We start from the raw sequence: 15,935 nt of genomic DNA, 5'->3' as shown, positions 1-15,935 counted from the left end.
TGACTCTGTAAAAATGAGGATGTATCCAAAAAAGGCAACAGCCAAGGGCAGAGAAACAGTGTGTTTGGTGGGAGCTTGTGGCCACCAGGTTCCTGGGAGAATCCTTCTCCCATACCCTGACCCAGCTCTCTCAGTTTCACCCATATCCCATTTCCTCCCATCCCATTCAATTCCATTCCATCTCATCTCAACCCCCCTCCTCTACCAGACAAGGTTGGAAGAAATGGACTCAGAAGCAGATTTTTTAATTTTTTGCTTGTTGTTTTTTTAAGTTTTTTGTTGTTTTTTTTTTTTTTTTTAAATAAGAAATTTATTGCAAATATAGAAATTGATTTTCTCCATACAGGAATCTCCGAGTTGAGGAAAAACGATTTCGTGCCATTCAGTTTTAGAACAGGAAAAGAAGGAAAGAGAGAAAAAAAAAAAAAAAAGAGGAAGAAAAGAATGAGATCTGAGAAATCTAAAAGAAGAAAGGGAAAAAAAAAAAAGAGAAGAAGAAATAGAAGAACATAACTCCAACTCAAATTTGTCCATACACAACCGAGGGGGTCACAGGGTTGTTACGGAAGGAGGAACACCAAAGAGGCCAGTCCCAGCAGCTGCCTCCCAGGCCCTTCCTTACATTCAAGGGCTGATGCCCCCTTCTCTGTGCCTGGCAGCTGCCCACCCCTTCCCACCCCCTCACCCCAGATGCTGTGCTTGTGGATGGACCAGCCGTACCAGCCCTGGAGGGTCTGGCCTCACCCGGACAGGCTCTTCCTCCTCCCCATGGGGAAGATGGAGAGCAGGCTGTGGGGACAGGCCACCCAAGAGCAAGGCCTCACAGTGGCGGTGGTAGTTATGGGGGAGGCAAAGGCCAAGCCAAACGTGAGAGGATGGGGTATAGAGCGGGACCATAAGGAGGGAAAAGGGGGACTTAACCCTGGTGGGCCAGGGAGGAGAGGGAGTTGGAGAAGTGGGAGAAGGAGAAACTGGGCAGAGAATGCCCTCTCTCCACCCAGGGAATGGGGATGGGTTGGGGCAGCCCTGCAGAGAGCTGCCCTGGTGGGATGGCGCAGAGAGAGGTACAGAGACACTTCTCCAGTGCACACACAGGAGGCAGTCAAGGGGAGGCAGACCAAGAACACCCCTCACAGTACAAGGCCGAAGCAGCTGGAAGGATGGAGTTGGGAATGCGTGCGTGTGTAGGGGGGACAAAACAGATTCTCCCCTTTCCCCTTCCTTCGGGGAAGGACCCAAAAACCTCTATCTTGGACAGTGTGGGCAGTGGGTGGCTGAGTGGGGCAGGCTCCACCAGCCCTACAAGATACCCCTGTGGCACAGAGGAGGGTGGCACAGAGTGTTTGTCCCAGACTAAGCCACCCAGAGAATGCTCCCTCCTGCTCAGACGGTGGGACAGCAGCAAGCTGGCTCCAGGAAGAGGACACGGCTCCATCAGCTCTTCTTGCCTGTGGCTTGTGCCGAAGGAGGTGGTGGTAGAAGGGACATTCTCCAAGTTCCTGGAGACTGTGTGTCCTTCCCAATGCAGCTGGGCTTTCCTGTCAGCAACAAGCATTGCAAATGTGCTTTTGGGGCTCTGGGTCCAGCTCCTGCCCATGTGGCAGCTGCCAGCCCTGTAGCACTGAGCTCTGCCCTACAGAGAGGGGTCGCAGCTCACCAAGAATTCCGCCCAGACTCTTTTCTCCAGGCACTGCTGACTTACTCCCCACCTCCTCTCAGACAGCCTCCACCCCTGCACTGAACCCTAGTTGTCCCTTTGTCCTCGCTAGTCCCTTTGTCCCTTTACCATCCCATTATTTCCACTGCGGCCATCTCTTCCCTGGGTTTTTCCAGCCTGTCTCTCTTCTACACCTTCTTCATCTCCCTCTCTCTACCTGTTCCTCCTTGCCTCCCCACTCCTTGGTCCCAGCACACCTTCTTCATCCCTGCTGCATCTGCCACTCCTCTCTCTTTCTCAGCTCCTTTTCCACCTTCCCTCCTGCATCTTTCCCTTCTTCCCTCAAGCCTGCCAGGCAGAGCCTCCTCCAGGAAGGCAGGCTGATTAGCATTGCAAACACATAGAGCACTCCTCAGCCTGACATAATTCTTCATTTGTCAGTCATGAATATTTCACACCTGCCTCGAGAGGGATTTATTCAGTATGGAAGAGTGGGGAGAGGGAGAAGGGAACATGGCACCACAGCATAAGCTGGGGCAGCAACATCAAGTATGGGAAAGAGCTCTGCCCCATGAGAACAGCACACCTAGGGTCTCACCTTCACTCTTCTGGGTGCAGGACCCAAGCCCAGTCTTCCCCACAAGGCTTTTGCTGGGGGTAGAGGGCAGGTCTGCACCCAACCTCATTTCTCACCCTTCACAATTTCCAGGTGAACTAAACCCCTGTTGTCCCTGCCAAGAGTTATCAAGTCCGAAATAGTGTGAAAGAGTCTGGTTCTGGTTCTGCCCCAGAAATCCACTTTGCCCTGGGAGAAGGCAGCATTTAGAGACTTGCCAAAGCCAAGCCACAAGGGGCTTCAGACAGTCTCTCCACGCTTTTTCTCAGCAAAGAGGCTTTTCAGGTTTCATCATGCTGTGTTCTCTGCCAGGGCCACCCAGGGCAGAGAATGGGTAGGGCAAACCTAATGCAGAGCTCCATGCAATCAATCAGAGGAAGGTGGTGGAAGGTCTTCTAAGTGATTGTAACCAGCTCCAAACTAAGTTTTCACTGTATCAGAGATTTTCCTGCAGCTGAAGCATTCCTTGTTCCCCCCAGGAATAACCTTGCTTGTAGATTTCAGGAAAGAACAACCAGGGTATGGGGATGGTAGTGACCATTTCTCTCACGAGATCTACCTTGATGGGCCTCTCTCCTGTTTCTCAATAACTAGGAGAAAAGATGGCCACTAGAAAGAGCAGGCCTTTGGTATATAACACATCCCCCTTTACGCACATGACCCTGAAAAACAGCTGAGACACCACATTTGGGGCAAGGGGAGGGGGATCCTGGAAAGAAGAAGGAAAAGGTTTTATGGGGCTGATTGGGTTGGGTTCTCTTTGGGGTACGTTCCCTCCCAAACTGATAGGAGTGTCTCATAAAAATCACACCAGGGATGAATGAAAGGAGCAGGGAAAACAGGGACAAGGACAGGAGAGACTTTGAGGAAGGAGGTTAAATTCCAACAAACTGGCACATACACAACAGGTGTTTGCTCAGAAAAATACAGTAAAATCATCATGCAAATAGAATGTTAAATCTGCTTTCCTCTAACAGGGTTGGCATCACTTTGTGAGCCCTCATCCCTGGGGAGGGAGCAGGACAAAGAAGAAGGGAGGAGGAAGGAAGGTGAGACTTTGTTTCCCTTCCTTGCCCTCTTCCTCCCACAGAACAGTCCATCTTGTGCAAACTTCATCCACTGGTTTGGAGTGGGGGGGCTACAGCTGGGAGAGAAATGGCTTGTCCCCCTTATCCAGCCTCACCCCTACCACAGGAAAAAGAAGGGCCTGACAATAACTGTATCCCTGACCTTTCTTTTCTGCCTTTTTGAGGTGATAGGGGGAGGGAGCAGAAACCTTTACGGATCAATGCTCTCCCCTAAAGTATTGACTGAGCAGAACTGTTTACAAGACCGTAGAGCAGAGAAGCACAGGGAGGGAAGAGCTTGGGAGAGGAACAAGACTCCATCTCCCCTTGCATGCCATCCTCCTTTTCCTGTCCAGTTCTGTGTCCCAGCCAATAGTCTTTTCTGCTTGGATGGTTGCCATGCTGGAAGACCACTGAGTTTGCTCCAAGTGGTAGACAGAGAGGCTCTGCTGTGCCTAAGCATCTCTCACAGCATTTACCTGTCTTGATTTGCTGCATGGTCCCAACATGGAGGGACTCCTGGCAGCAGTGGTATGACTTCCCTTCATCCTCCTGTGCACGCACACACATACGTGTGCACTCACACCCTCTCCTCTGGGTTGGACTGGCTCTTACTGTGTGGGGTCAGTCCCATGGACACCTCTGGACTCACGGCAAAATGATGCTTTTACTGTGGGGAAGCAGGCAGACAGTGAAGGAGTCTGAGGCAATGGGATCAGGACCTGGCTTAGGATTGTTACCATCAGCATCCCTACAAAGAAGGAACACCACAGATCTTCACAGGTTTAGACTTTTGGGATACCCCCTCTGGTTTTCTGCATCAGGATCTGCATGACATCCTGGATTACTGGAAAGGAGTCTCTGCCTACTGCTGTTCCTCACTTACAGAAGGCAAAATTATATCACCAGTGGCATAGAAACCAGCTCTCACAGCTGGCAGTGCTACTACCTGACAGATAACGGGTAAGTTCTCTGTACACAGCATGTAAATCCCTCCCAGAGAAGCTCCTGCACCCTCATCCTTCTCTCAAGCCCCCAAAAACACTGGGACTTCTGAGGAGCACCTCAAAGAGGAAATAACCACTTAGGGAGGGCCAGCACAAAAGGGGCCCTCATCCTCATCTAGATAGAGATGAACAACTGTCAGGTGTTGGGCAGATCATGGAGAGAAGGCCCACTGTGCTGCATGAAGACATACTCAACAGGCAGCACCCCTGCCTGACAACAAAACTTTGGGGGAGATGGTGCCAAGATTGTGCTTTGTTGGGCTGCTCAGAAATGAGACTAGGCTCATTCCCAACTCTGCAGCAGATCTTCTATCCAAGGGACAGAGGTTGGGACCTAGCAAGTGAAACTAGGGTTTTGCCAAGATATGAAAGGATCCCTAAGAAAAGTTTGTAACACCTAACTGGGAGGAGATGGAGAAGTTAAGAAGTGATATGTTGCTCTGACTCTCATGAGGGCCTCTAAGCAGTCAAAGGAACATTGCCATCCACCAGAGGCTGGTGTCCTCTTCTATGCTGGCACACAAAGTGTGGCTGAACACACAGAGGGAGCTTCTACCAGGGCCATCCTTCTGGGGCTACTCCCAGGCCCCATTCTCACATCCCATTTGTTTCCTGTGCCTGTCTTCATCCTAGGCTGTCTCCTATTCATGATAGGATATCCATGGCCTAAGAGGAAGATTTTCTGTGAGGCCAACCCAGTGAGGTGAGCAACTGAAATCCTATTCTTCACATCCACAAGGAAGTGAGGAGGTTGGGTGATGCTCTTCTCATGCACACCCACCCACCCGCCCCAGAGCCCATGGTGCAAGTCAGTTGGGAAGAGCTGCAGAAGCTTCACGTAGAACTTGTTCTGCTGAGCTCCTCTCCAGGTCCCTTCCTCATAGTAAGGGGAACATGAACAGAAAGTATTAAACTTCCTGCACAAGGGCAGTCTGAGCATAGGTGTGTATGGTGGGGAGGACCTCTGACCAGCGACATTCATGGAGAGATGGGAACCCTTTATACCTCTGAGAGACCAGACCTTCCTACATTTTCTTCCATGACTCCTTGAGGATCTGGCTTGCCATAGCAAAGAGAACATTCATAACCCCTTTTCCCACACCAACTGGCAGAAAGCTGGCTCTGAGCAGGCCTGGAGAATGCCTGTCACTCCAAAATTGCTGATGTTCAGCAGCAGCAACATGGCAGGAGAAGGGAAGGAGGAGGAACGGCAAGGGCACAGAGCCTTATATGGCAGGTCCTACCTCCCTTGGTCTTTCACATCTCCTTTCCTTCCCCTGAGGAGGATGGAGGCTCATGAAGTACCTAGGCAGAATGTGCAAGCCTAGGGAGCTTTAACAGAGAGGGGTAGGAAAGGGCAAGGGAAAAGAAGTGAGAGAATTTCTTCCAGCGAATTCCACCTGTCTTGGAAGGGGATGGGAGAGAGAGAGAAGCCTCCACTGCCAAAGAAAATGAGGGAAAAGTTAGTGAAGAAAGATTTGGAATAGCAGGTGCATCAGGAAAGGGATGGACAGGGAAACTTTCTAAACCAAAGTCCTCCCCTCCCACCCAAAAGCAAAAATCAGCCCACAACAGGAACAGAAAGAGGAATAGTTCACAGCTGAGTTTCATGCCCAGTGAGTGTCCATTCCTGCCCTTCCCTTGCCACCAGTGCCACCCACTCCCAGGCCATTCCCACCCACCCACACTCCAATGTTGTTACCACAGTGCTAGAGCAGGACACTCCTCCCAACTATCTGCAGGCAGAACAGTGGTCCCCGCAACACAGTAGAGACAATTCAGCACGTGTGTGTGTGTCTGTGTGTGTGTGTCTGTGTGTGAGAGAGTTTTCTGTTGTTGTAAACTTTAAGAAAAGATTTTGTCAGTTTTGTATTTGTCAGGAGTATTTTGCTGTTGGTTTATTTTTCACAGTCAAGTGGCTTATTTTTCTGGTTGTTGGAGGGGGAGTCTTGGTTTGTATTGTTTCCTTGTGAGGAAGAGTCACAGCTTCTGCTGAGCAGAGACTCCTTTCCAGTAATCCAGGATGTCATGCAGATCCTCGTCCTTGGCAAATTGAACTTTCTTCCGCAGGGCATGCCCAGCTGCCATGTAAACCTCCTCCCTGTGATGCTTCTTGTAAGGCCGGAAACGCTCCCAGATCTTGTGAGTGCTCTCTGATGAATACTCAGGGCTGGAGGAGTAGCCTGAGAAGTAGTGTCTGGGGGAGAGCTGGGAGTATGTTGAGTCTCGCTTGGACCGGGAGAGTGGCTTGAGGAATGACACCCTCTGGCTCAGGGTGTCAGCACTTTCCTCATAGTACAGGGCCGGGAAGGAGTGACGGTGCTCACTACAATGGTAAGAAGGCTTGACCTCCAAGTGGTGGATGGCGCTCGGAGACACCAAGGGAAGACGATCCAAAGGGCTGTTAAGTGGGCTGCCCTTCTCAATGTATTTGGAGTCAGACTTGCTGAGTGGTGGGTGGTCAGGCACATCCAAGCTGAAGACCTTGGCGCTCTTGATGGAACCACTAGAGGAGACACTGCAGGTCTTTCTGGCCACAGCAGCATCAGCACTGAGCTGGCGCTGCAAAGGGTGGTGGGAGCTTTCCTTGTAGGGTGGGGAAAGAAAGCTGGGCCGTTCTAGCCCGCTTGAGGAACCAGCTGGGATGGACTGGCACTCAAAGGCCATGTCTGAGTCAACACCAGACCCACCACCCAGGAAGGATGCTGTGTCCAGCTTGAGGGCATCAATACAGTTGTTGATGATCTGGTTGACCTTGTCTACCTCCTTGGCTATAGTAGAGATCTCAGCAGCTGAGCCTTGCCCATTGTCAAGCTCCCTCAGGTCTTCATCCCGCTGGGCTCTCTCTAGCCCATCCCCACCACCAGTCCGCACCTCAATGTAGTTACCTTTAGTGGTGACTTTAGGAGTCTCCATCCCAGCTTCTATTGACTTTGATGGGGGTAACTTCTCCCCAATCATGGAAGGGATGGAAGACATCCGTGAGACAGGGATAACAGGTGGCTCACCCAGCTTCTGGGAAGGATGTACCATGGTACTGGTATCAATATCTGATCCATAACGCATTTCCAGAATGGTCTTTTTGACATTGAGGGACTTCTGTTTCTCCTCCTGCATCCTCCGCTTTCGCAGGCAGTAGTACACCACCCCCAGAACAATGACCATCCCAAAGAGGCAACCCAGGGTGGTCATGATATAGTGTGTGGTGGTGGAAGTACTGGAAATAGGGTCCTCCCTGCCTTTGCTCCGTGTCGCAAAGGTCAGGCAAGTATGGTTGTAACGCCTGTTATTGCGGATAGAGGCCACACAGAACGTATAATCGGTGTGGGCCTTCAGCTTGTTGACAGTGACATATTCCTTCTTGCTCTTCAGTGTCGCTATGTCAGAAACGTAGCTGTTGTTGTATTGGACCAGCACATACATCTTACTGTAGGGCATGGGGATGGTTACCATCAGAATGGCTGAAGTGATGGTGACGTCATGTAGCTTGATGCTGGGACTGAATGAGGAGTCAGTGGTGGAGGAGGCTGGAGGCTTGACTGAGAGGAAGTCCCCAGGGCTGATGGCTGAGCCCTCATCCAGGTCTCGCTGGGAATCAGGGGTATAAGGAGTGGGGTTGACCCTGGAGAGGGAGGGAATGGTGCCACCTCTGCACATGGACTGGAAGATGGTGATGGCATTGCGGTTGTGGTGAGGACGGGGTACCAGAAGCGGATAGCCAGCAAACTCCCGTGGAGTCTCACACTGGAGGCGGTCATAGTTCTTGGTGACGTTGTTGAAGAGAGCCAACCAGTTAAGAAAGCTGTAGAGGCTACAGTCACAGTTGAAGGGGTTGCCAGCCAGCTCACACACCATCAGATTGCTCAGGCTGGTGAAAGTGTTCCCCTCCAGACGGCTGAGACGGTTAGATGACAGGTCAATGCTAATCAAGCTAGGGCATTCATTGAAGGCAGTAGGGGTGACCAGCTCAATTAGGTTGTGCTGCACAAAGAGGAACTGGAGACGGGCCATGCCCCGCAACATGCCCTCTGTCAGGTTGGTGAGTTTGTTGTAGCCCAGCTGTAAGACCTGGAGGTTTGACTGGCCCATGAAAGCCCCATCCTCAATGTAGGAGATCTCATTCTTGGTCAGGTTCAAATCAGTCAGGTTGCCGAAGCGGTTGAGGGAGGAGTACAGCACCACTTTGAGCTTATTCTCGTTCAGACGCAAGTCGTGCACTGTGCTGTTGATATGCTGGGGGATTGTCTCATATGGAGGCTGGTTCTGGCTGCAGATGGCCAGCCACACATAACCTTTGTCCCCCTCAATCAGCCAGCAGTCACCTCGCACAGTGCCAGGGGAAAACAAGCACAGCAGGGCAGCTGCCCACAACCCCAGGCACAGCATGGTCTGCAGTGGTGACCTCATCAGGACAGGGGAAAAAAGTCCCCAACAAAAAACTCAGGACCACAGCAAAAGGAAACTAAAGGGAAGTAGCTGGGGTTTAGCAATGGAAAGGCATGAGCACTCCAGTCCTATCGGGTGTCATCACCATTATTTCTTCTTTTCCTCTGGGTCAAGCCAGGAGCATGGAGGAGGGAGAACACATGCACTCTTCTTGCAGAGTACCCAAAAGCTACGACCATGGATGTTTGGTCTGGAAGGGAACTACTTTGTGCTTCTTTTCTAAACAAAAATTCAGGCTGAGGATAATAAATCTTCTTTGATGCTCATGAGCGACTCACCTTTTCCACTTTTGTCCCTCCCACCCCACCCATCCCCTCACTGAACCCACCCCAAACCAAACACAAGTCCTCCCTCTGCTCTAGTCTTCCCCCGCCCCTTCACAGTGTGATCTGGATGAACAAGGCAGGGCTGCCTCCTCTGTCGCTCACGCTCCTTCAGTTTCTATTCCTTCTCTTCCTTCTTTACCGGGTTCCCTTTGAGAAGCTTCAGAGCTTCAGATCAAACATGTCGAAAACAAAAATAAAGAGAGGGAAAGAGCAAGTGCGCACGAGCGAGATCCATCTGTCACTGGAATCTGGAAAAGAAAACACAGAGGAGACAAGAGGAGACATCAGTTGGAAGGGTCTTTGAGATAACAGTATAGACAGCAGTGTTTCATGAGAAAAGGGATATGAGGAAGAGACGGCATTATGGGGGGTGCAAGCAGGAGAGGAATGGTAGTGCCTGCCATGCTGATAAGCCTTTGAGTAGGGAACCCTCACGATGTATAATCTCGTATCAGGGGTATGCAGAAGGGTATCTGGGCTTCCTTAAGTAGTGTGATCACAGTCAGAGACCTGGGAGAAGGCAGTGGTGTGGGAGTAGGAGAGGAAGGGATGGGAGAGTGGGAAATATAAAACTGTTATTGCGGGGGCTCAAAACTCCTAGTGTAAACAAAGGCAAGCCCTAAGCACAGCCAAAGCCATGAATTTTCAGCTGCCTGAAAATGTTTTACACAGAATGCGTGAAGCAGGGAAAATGAAGACAAGCTTCCCCCCCAGAAAAAAATCCCAACTTTTTTTTTTCTTCCTTCCTTTCTGGATGCAAGAGGGATAAATAATTCAAGCCACGTGTAACCACTTCTGCTCTAAAAATTGTTCCTGCCTCTTGGTGCATGGACAATGCTGTTGAGTCTGTCTTGAGCATGCTGGGGAGGTGGGGAGCAGGGTGCAGGCAGTGTGTCAAATAGCAGCCTCCAGTCTCTCACCCAATAGTGCCAGCAGTCCTGAGCTGAAAGCACATCACCCACCTAATCCCCACCACAGAGAGGTGCACTGTTTACACCTTCATACTTTACCATCTCTCCTTGGGGGCTGTGATCACTGTCCCTTTGTGAGAAAACACACCTTGCAGGCAAACCACAACAAATGTATTTCTAGGCTCTGGGCAAGCTCCTGGTTCTGACTGGGAAGGGATGCCTGGACCACCTTTCTCTCCAGCTATAGCTTCAGCCCTTCTGCACCTGTGCTGAAACAGGAGATTGTCAGGGGTGTCCTCAGGCAGTGTGGAAGGAAATAACTTCATACAGCAGATAAAACATGGGGGCACTGTGCTATTTTTTTTTCTTTTTAATTTTGAGGATAAAGAAAACAAAAAAAAAAAAGTGAAAAAGATTCTTGGCTAATGAAAAATAAAGATCTCCTCTTGCCCTTTTTATTTTGGGGGGAGGCTGCTCACTAAAGATATTGCCGAAGCTTTTGCTGCAAAAGCTGAACCAATTTCTAGCACAGAGATACAAAGGGCAGAAATAAAATGAAGGAAGATAAATGAAGGAGGAGTGAACCCTTGAGGAACAAGGCTTACGTCCGTGGAGAAATCTGAGCTGATTTGGGTCTGTGGAATTACCAGGCCAGCTGGATTAAGGGATCAGAGATAGTGTCACAGAGAAACGCTTAAATATTCAATAATCCAAAAAGTAAAGCCAAGATGGAGAAGGGGAGGGGGAGAAGAGCTAGACCAATGGAAAAGACAAAGAGAAAGCTTCTGTTCCCCACAGCTGAGGCCACCAAACTCATGTCACCTACAGTTATCACATGAGGGCCTCCAGCTGCTGCCTCAGCTTTGCCACAGCCTGCACTGAAGCAGAAGGCAGAGGTTTCTACAGTCTATTGCTTTGTTTCTCAGCCTTGCAATCCAATGAGAAATAATTTCCTGACACTGTTTCCCCAGATGCACCAAGCAGGAGGCACATCTGGCTCTCCAAAGGTTGGGACCCACAGGCCTCTGATATTCCTCCGCACCAGTCCCCTCCCTTGTTGCACCGTTTCCAGAAGTGACTCCATGCAGATACGATCACCCCACCATCTCTGTCCCTTTACGTTCCTCTCTACTGTTCATTCACTTTGCCTGATCCCTTCCACTGAACAAAGGAGTGGCAGATACCATCATGCTTTTTTATACTGGTGCCCACAGTATGTCCACTCTTGGGAGAGGCCAGGGGCAGCCCCTGAGCTAGCAGTAGAAAGTTTAGCCCAAATTTAGCTAGCATCCTTCTCTGAGCATTATGCTTTGACCTGCCTGTCTCACCTCACCAAATAATCTGCACAATATCCAACTCTATACAGGAGCATCCCAGCCCCCTTACATTGACCTCTTCTGATAGGGCAGTCTGCTCCAAATGGTGTGCTGAAGTCACCACTGCCTGCTGCAGCTTGTTCATGGTGCACAGAGAGAAACTTTGAGGCTAGGACCATGTTTCTCTGCAGCAGGCCCAGCAATTGCTGAGAGCCACCCCATCCTTCCCAGAGAGCTGCACTCAGAAAGGACAGAGAGGGTTTGGAAGGGCAGATGCCCTACTAGCCTACAAAGGGAAGAGGTGGCTGGGTTAGGGGGTGGAGGGATATGAAGGTGGTGTTTATCCTTGCTATGTGTCAAAAACAATGGGACCATGCAGAGAGACCTATGTCCTGCCTACTTCCCACCTTGGCTGTGTAGCCTTGCCTCAGCCACAGGCCAAAGGAAGGATCAAGCCATTCCTCAGGTCAAAATCCTTGGTCCCCCTGGGTCCCCAGGTTAGGGGAGTTTCTGTGAGAAACACGCAGACCCTGACATTCTTCCCCCAAGAGCTCCTGTCTCCCTGCTGTCATGCTGGTTTCAAGGGCCCTGAGGCCAGCCCAATGTGTGGCTTACTCCACCCCTGCCCATGGCCCAGGACCAATGCCAGCTTCCCCACAGCCATGCCCTGCCCTTTAGGGAGCAGCTGCTCCCTGGCCCTGGCATTTTATAGTCAAAGGGAAGCCAGGAGTGGGGGGCAGCCCCATGCCCCCCCTCAACTGTCTACAGCCAAATGAACATAAATCACATAGTACTGGAGTCCAACAGCACAAGGAAGCAACACTCTGTCCTTTTTGCTGGCTGGAAAGGTGCTGACAGTGGAGCTGGCTGTTTCCCTCCTTTGCTTCTCAGGCAACAGAGCAAAAAGGTGCAGGGATGGAGGGTGGGCAGGGAAAGTAAGGATGAAAAACTTCATCGCAAAGGAGAGCCAAGGAAGGGAATGCAAGAACTGTAGAGAACTTATGGGCAAGAGGAACAGCTGGGACATGGGATGTGTTTTACAGGGAAGGTACAAGGTCACCACTTCCGTGTGCTGGGCTTACCCAGATGTAGGGTTTCAACACGCTTCAGTGTCACCCAAGATGGCTCTTACAATGAACCCTTGGCTCCTGGCCATCCTCTTGTAGGTGAGAGCATCAAGGGGCAGGCGTGACACTGCACTCACGAATGGCTGTACCCTCCTTGGCTGGCACAAAGTCAAACCATCAGCTCCAAGCTCTCCACAGTTTTATTTTCCCCTCTTGTTTATTGTCTACTAATGGCTGCAACAGTGTTTCTTTGCACCACTTTATTCAGAGAAAAGCAGAAGGCCACAGAGATGGTTCCACTGTTCAGAGGAAAGAGAAGGGAAGGTGAAACGGAAGAAGAAGAGCCCAAAATCTGAGTCAGAAGCTGGGTGTCCTGGTGGCCACAGACATCCCTTTGACTCAGAGATCAAGGTGGCACAAGGGGTGACACAGGATTACAGTCACTAGTTAGACTAGTTAGGCCAGGTTGAGGGCAGCTTAAAATACAACCAGTGGAAGTATGGACAGGCAGGATAGGAGGGACAGAAGCAGTCTGGGGCTCAAGGGTGTGGAAGGGCCAAAACTGAGAGAGAATACAAAGAAACCAGAAAAGCCACATACAGCAGAAATTTGGGCCTGAAATTCTGACCCTGTCAACCTTGTCCTCCTGGGGCTCCATGCACTGGAAAAGCCTGCACTTAATTCTACCATTGCTTAAACGGTGCTAAGAGCCTCCCATTACAAATGCATGCATTAAAAACCTGCCAAACACTCTTGACTCCTCTGGGGACACCCCGAAACCAGGCCAAAGCTCCCGCTGCTTTCTTAAGCTTCATGCTGCAGCTGAGCATCATCCCTCTTCCCAGCTCAGTGTGCTGCCTGCTCCTGGCAGGCCTCAGGACACAAATATCATCTTGAAGGGGCTCTGACTCTCCTTCTTGGCTTTAAGATCCTTCTAGTAGTCCTCTAACTACTTTCCAGAAGAGTGGCCTTTCCCACAGGTGCTTGACTCTGGGAATTGGTGTTTTACTTGAGGGGATTCTCTGTACCTGCTGGGTAGTTTCTATAATACACAGTGGTCTGAGCATCACTGTAGACACTTCAAATCACCACCCAGAGATTCTCCTTGCTTTTGCACCTGGCTATAGTGGAAGTATAGTGCCATGGGAGAAGCTTGCAGCACTGCTGTGACACTTACACAACAGCAGCCCCTTCCCTCTCAGCCCTGCTGCTTCCTGTTTATTGCAGGAGTTACCATCAAGTCATGTAGTAAAGAACCCATGACTGTGCCCAGAGGTGCTCCAGAAGCCCTGAGAAGTCTGAGACTAAGAGAAGAGGGAGCAGAAAGCAAGGTGACCTGTGGTTCTGTGGCACGGAAGACATTTGCGAGAGAAAGAAAGACAGAGAATACCTTCTACTGCAGATTCTCTGGTGTTCACCAAGGGTTGAGCTCTCACAGTACTCTTTCCTTTAATGGGTCTCGGTGAAGGCTGCTCTTTCATGTTCTCTGTTCTCTAATCTATCCCCCCATTTCATGGAACATATAAGATATCAACATCTCTGAGTTCCATCCCAATGTCACATTAGTTTAAAATTCACCCTGTAGCTTCAAAAATCCAGGTCACAGGAGCTGTGAGAGCCACCCTAGAAAGTCATGAAACAAAAGGGTTTTTTTCACTAACATGTCACTAACCAGACGAAGCCTTCATCCCTTACAAGGGTTGAACTGATTTCAGTGAGTCCTGCTGAAGGGTGTCCACTCAACATTAGAAGCTCTGTGAATTTTGGCAGAGTGCTGTTGCAAGAGAAATCTCATAGTTCAACTCTGGTCAGGTTCATTTCACCATATACAAATTCATAGTGCCTGTTGGAAGAAACATTATCCCTCTGAAAGCTGGGTTTTCCCTACCATGAGTCAGGAGGAAGATTGCAGCTCCCAAACTCCAGCTGTCCCTGACATGAGGAAGCCCAAAGCACCAGGATCCCAGTAGGACACTGCGGTGAGGAAGCACAAAAAACCAAACAAGGTCTGAGCTGCTTCTCACAGGACACCACTGCAAGCTCAAATTTCATCCAGAAATGGTGAAGAAGGGGAAGGGAAGAGGGCTGAAATATAGGCTGTAGTACTCCCTCAAGGACATACTGCTCTGCAGTCCTGCCCTTTGATCAATTTGGGGCAAGGGAAGAATTCAGATGCCATGCACATGCACCCAGGCTCAATCAAAAGCACAGCCATTAACTCCAAACCTTTTCTGGGCCAAACAGCTTAAAGACTAACCATGAAAAAAACCCAACACGATGCAGTATATAAAACCCCTGCTCTCCCATCGCGCCTCCCCAACAGCGATTAGATGCCTAATTTGTTAGGCAGCAAGAGAGAGAGAATGGGAAGGCTCAGGGGAGAAAAATGAAGCAGCTCAGAAGCATGAAAGAAAAGAGAGAGCTTTAGAAGCATAAATCTTATTTTAGAGTGATAAATACTGGCAGAAAGGTCTTTCATATGCCAGTGGTTCCCTGGCAGGCCAGAAAGCCACTTTTGTTTTCCAAAGTGAAATGGTTACCTTTTATATTAATATGATTATTGAAGATTAAGGGGGATTTTCATCAAGCCAGCTCCACCCAGACAGCCTGCAGCAGCAGTCCACAGAAGCATGTACATGGGGGTAGGCTTGGGGAACAGCATTCTCCGGGCAGAAGAGAATGTCAAGATATTACAGGTGCCATAAGAAAAATATTATCAGCAATAAGGTTGCCTTCATCTCTTTCCCTCCAGAGGGGAAAGGTGGGCCTGGGAAACATCACCCCACCCCTTGTTGTCATCCCATGAGCCCAGACATGAGGCAGTAGAAAGGCTTAGAAATAATTCCTGTTGGCCATGGGGAAGAAGCATGGGCTCTGCGTGGCCGTCTGCAGGGACCGGCCATAGGGAGGGCAACAGCAAGGCTGGCTCTGCCCTGTGCACGTGCAGGGCTGTGCAGGGGTGTGAGTCACTGCAGAGAAAGAGGTGGCAGTGCCGGCTCCAGGAGTGCGAGGTGGAGGGGGTGTACATGTGGAGGAGTCGCTATGGATGATGGGGTGGATGTGTGGGCTGGGAGCATATGTGGGTTAATCACTCTGTGAAGCAAAGAATCAGTGCCGACTCCTGGGGAGGGAGGAATTGCCATGGAGAACCAGGCAAAGCGCTGTTTGTGAGTGTATGTGTGCGTGCATGTGTGTTTGTATGAAGCAGTCACTGTGGAGAAAGGGGTGGGAGTGTTTGGCTGTGTGACAGGCGCCGTAGGGGACGGGGTGGGAGAGCGGGCTGCGTGTGGGGGTGCATGGATCATGGGAGACAACCATGGTTGTGCGAGTGTGTGCATGGGAGAAGAGCTGTAGGAAAAGAGGTGGGAGCACTCCTTCTGTATGTGTCCCCTGATGTGAATCACTGTAGGGAGTGGGGTGTGAGGGCAGGCACGTGGGAAGGAGCTGCTGTAGGGGACAAGGAATGACCCCTGCTCTCTGTGAGCTGTCGTGGGGTAAAGGGACAGGAGTGGCAGGTCTGGG

At 50.4% G+C, this 15,935-nt stretch overlaps 1 protein-coding gene and 1 long non-coding RNA gene across 2 annotated transcripts in view; both read right to left on the bottom strand.

The window, feature by feature from the left end:
- Positions 1 to 262: 262 nt before the first annotated feature.
- ELFN2 (extracellular leucine rich repeat and fibronectin type III domain containing 2) lies at positions 263 to 9,101 on the bottom strand. The gene has a single exon (XM_050324769.1). It carries the CDS (start codon positions 8,752 to 8,754, stop codon positions 6,328 to 6,330), a length of 2,427 nt encoding a protein of 808 aa, XP_050180726.1. The 5' UTR covers positions 8,755 to 9,101; the 3' UTR covers positions 263 to 6,327.
- Positions 9,102 to 14,307: 5,206 nt separating this feature from the next.
- LOC126644909 (uncharacterized) overlaps positions 14,308 to 15,935 on the bottom strand; it is a 44,396-nt gene continuing 42,768 nt past the window's right edge. The window contains exon 3 of the long non-coding RNA XR_007630040.1: positions 14,308 to 14,387. This is a non-coding gene — a long non-coding RNA (uncharacterized LOC126644909). The remainder of the gene's footprint in view (positions 14,388 to 15,935) is intronic.

This window comes from Myiozetetes cayanensis, unplaced genomic scaffold, assembly GCF_022539395.1.
Source record: "Myiozetetes cayanensis isolate MyiCay16 unplaced genomic scaffold, myiCay2020 scf3, whole genome shotgun sequence".
Taxonomy (NCBI): domain Eukaryota; kingdom Metazoa; phylum Chordata; class Aves; order Passeriformes; family Tyrannidae; genus Myiozetetes; species Myiozetetes cayanensis.
This window is presented reverse-complemented; position numbering and strand designations above follow the sequence as displayed.

Coding starts and splice junctions, on each gene's coding strand:
- ELFN2 (XM_050324769.1), bottom strand. CDS start 8,754: ATGAGGTCACCACTGCAGACCATGCTGTGCCTGGGGTTGTGGGCAGCT.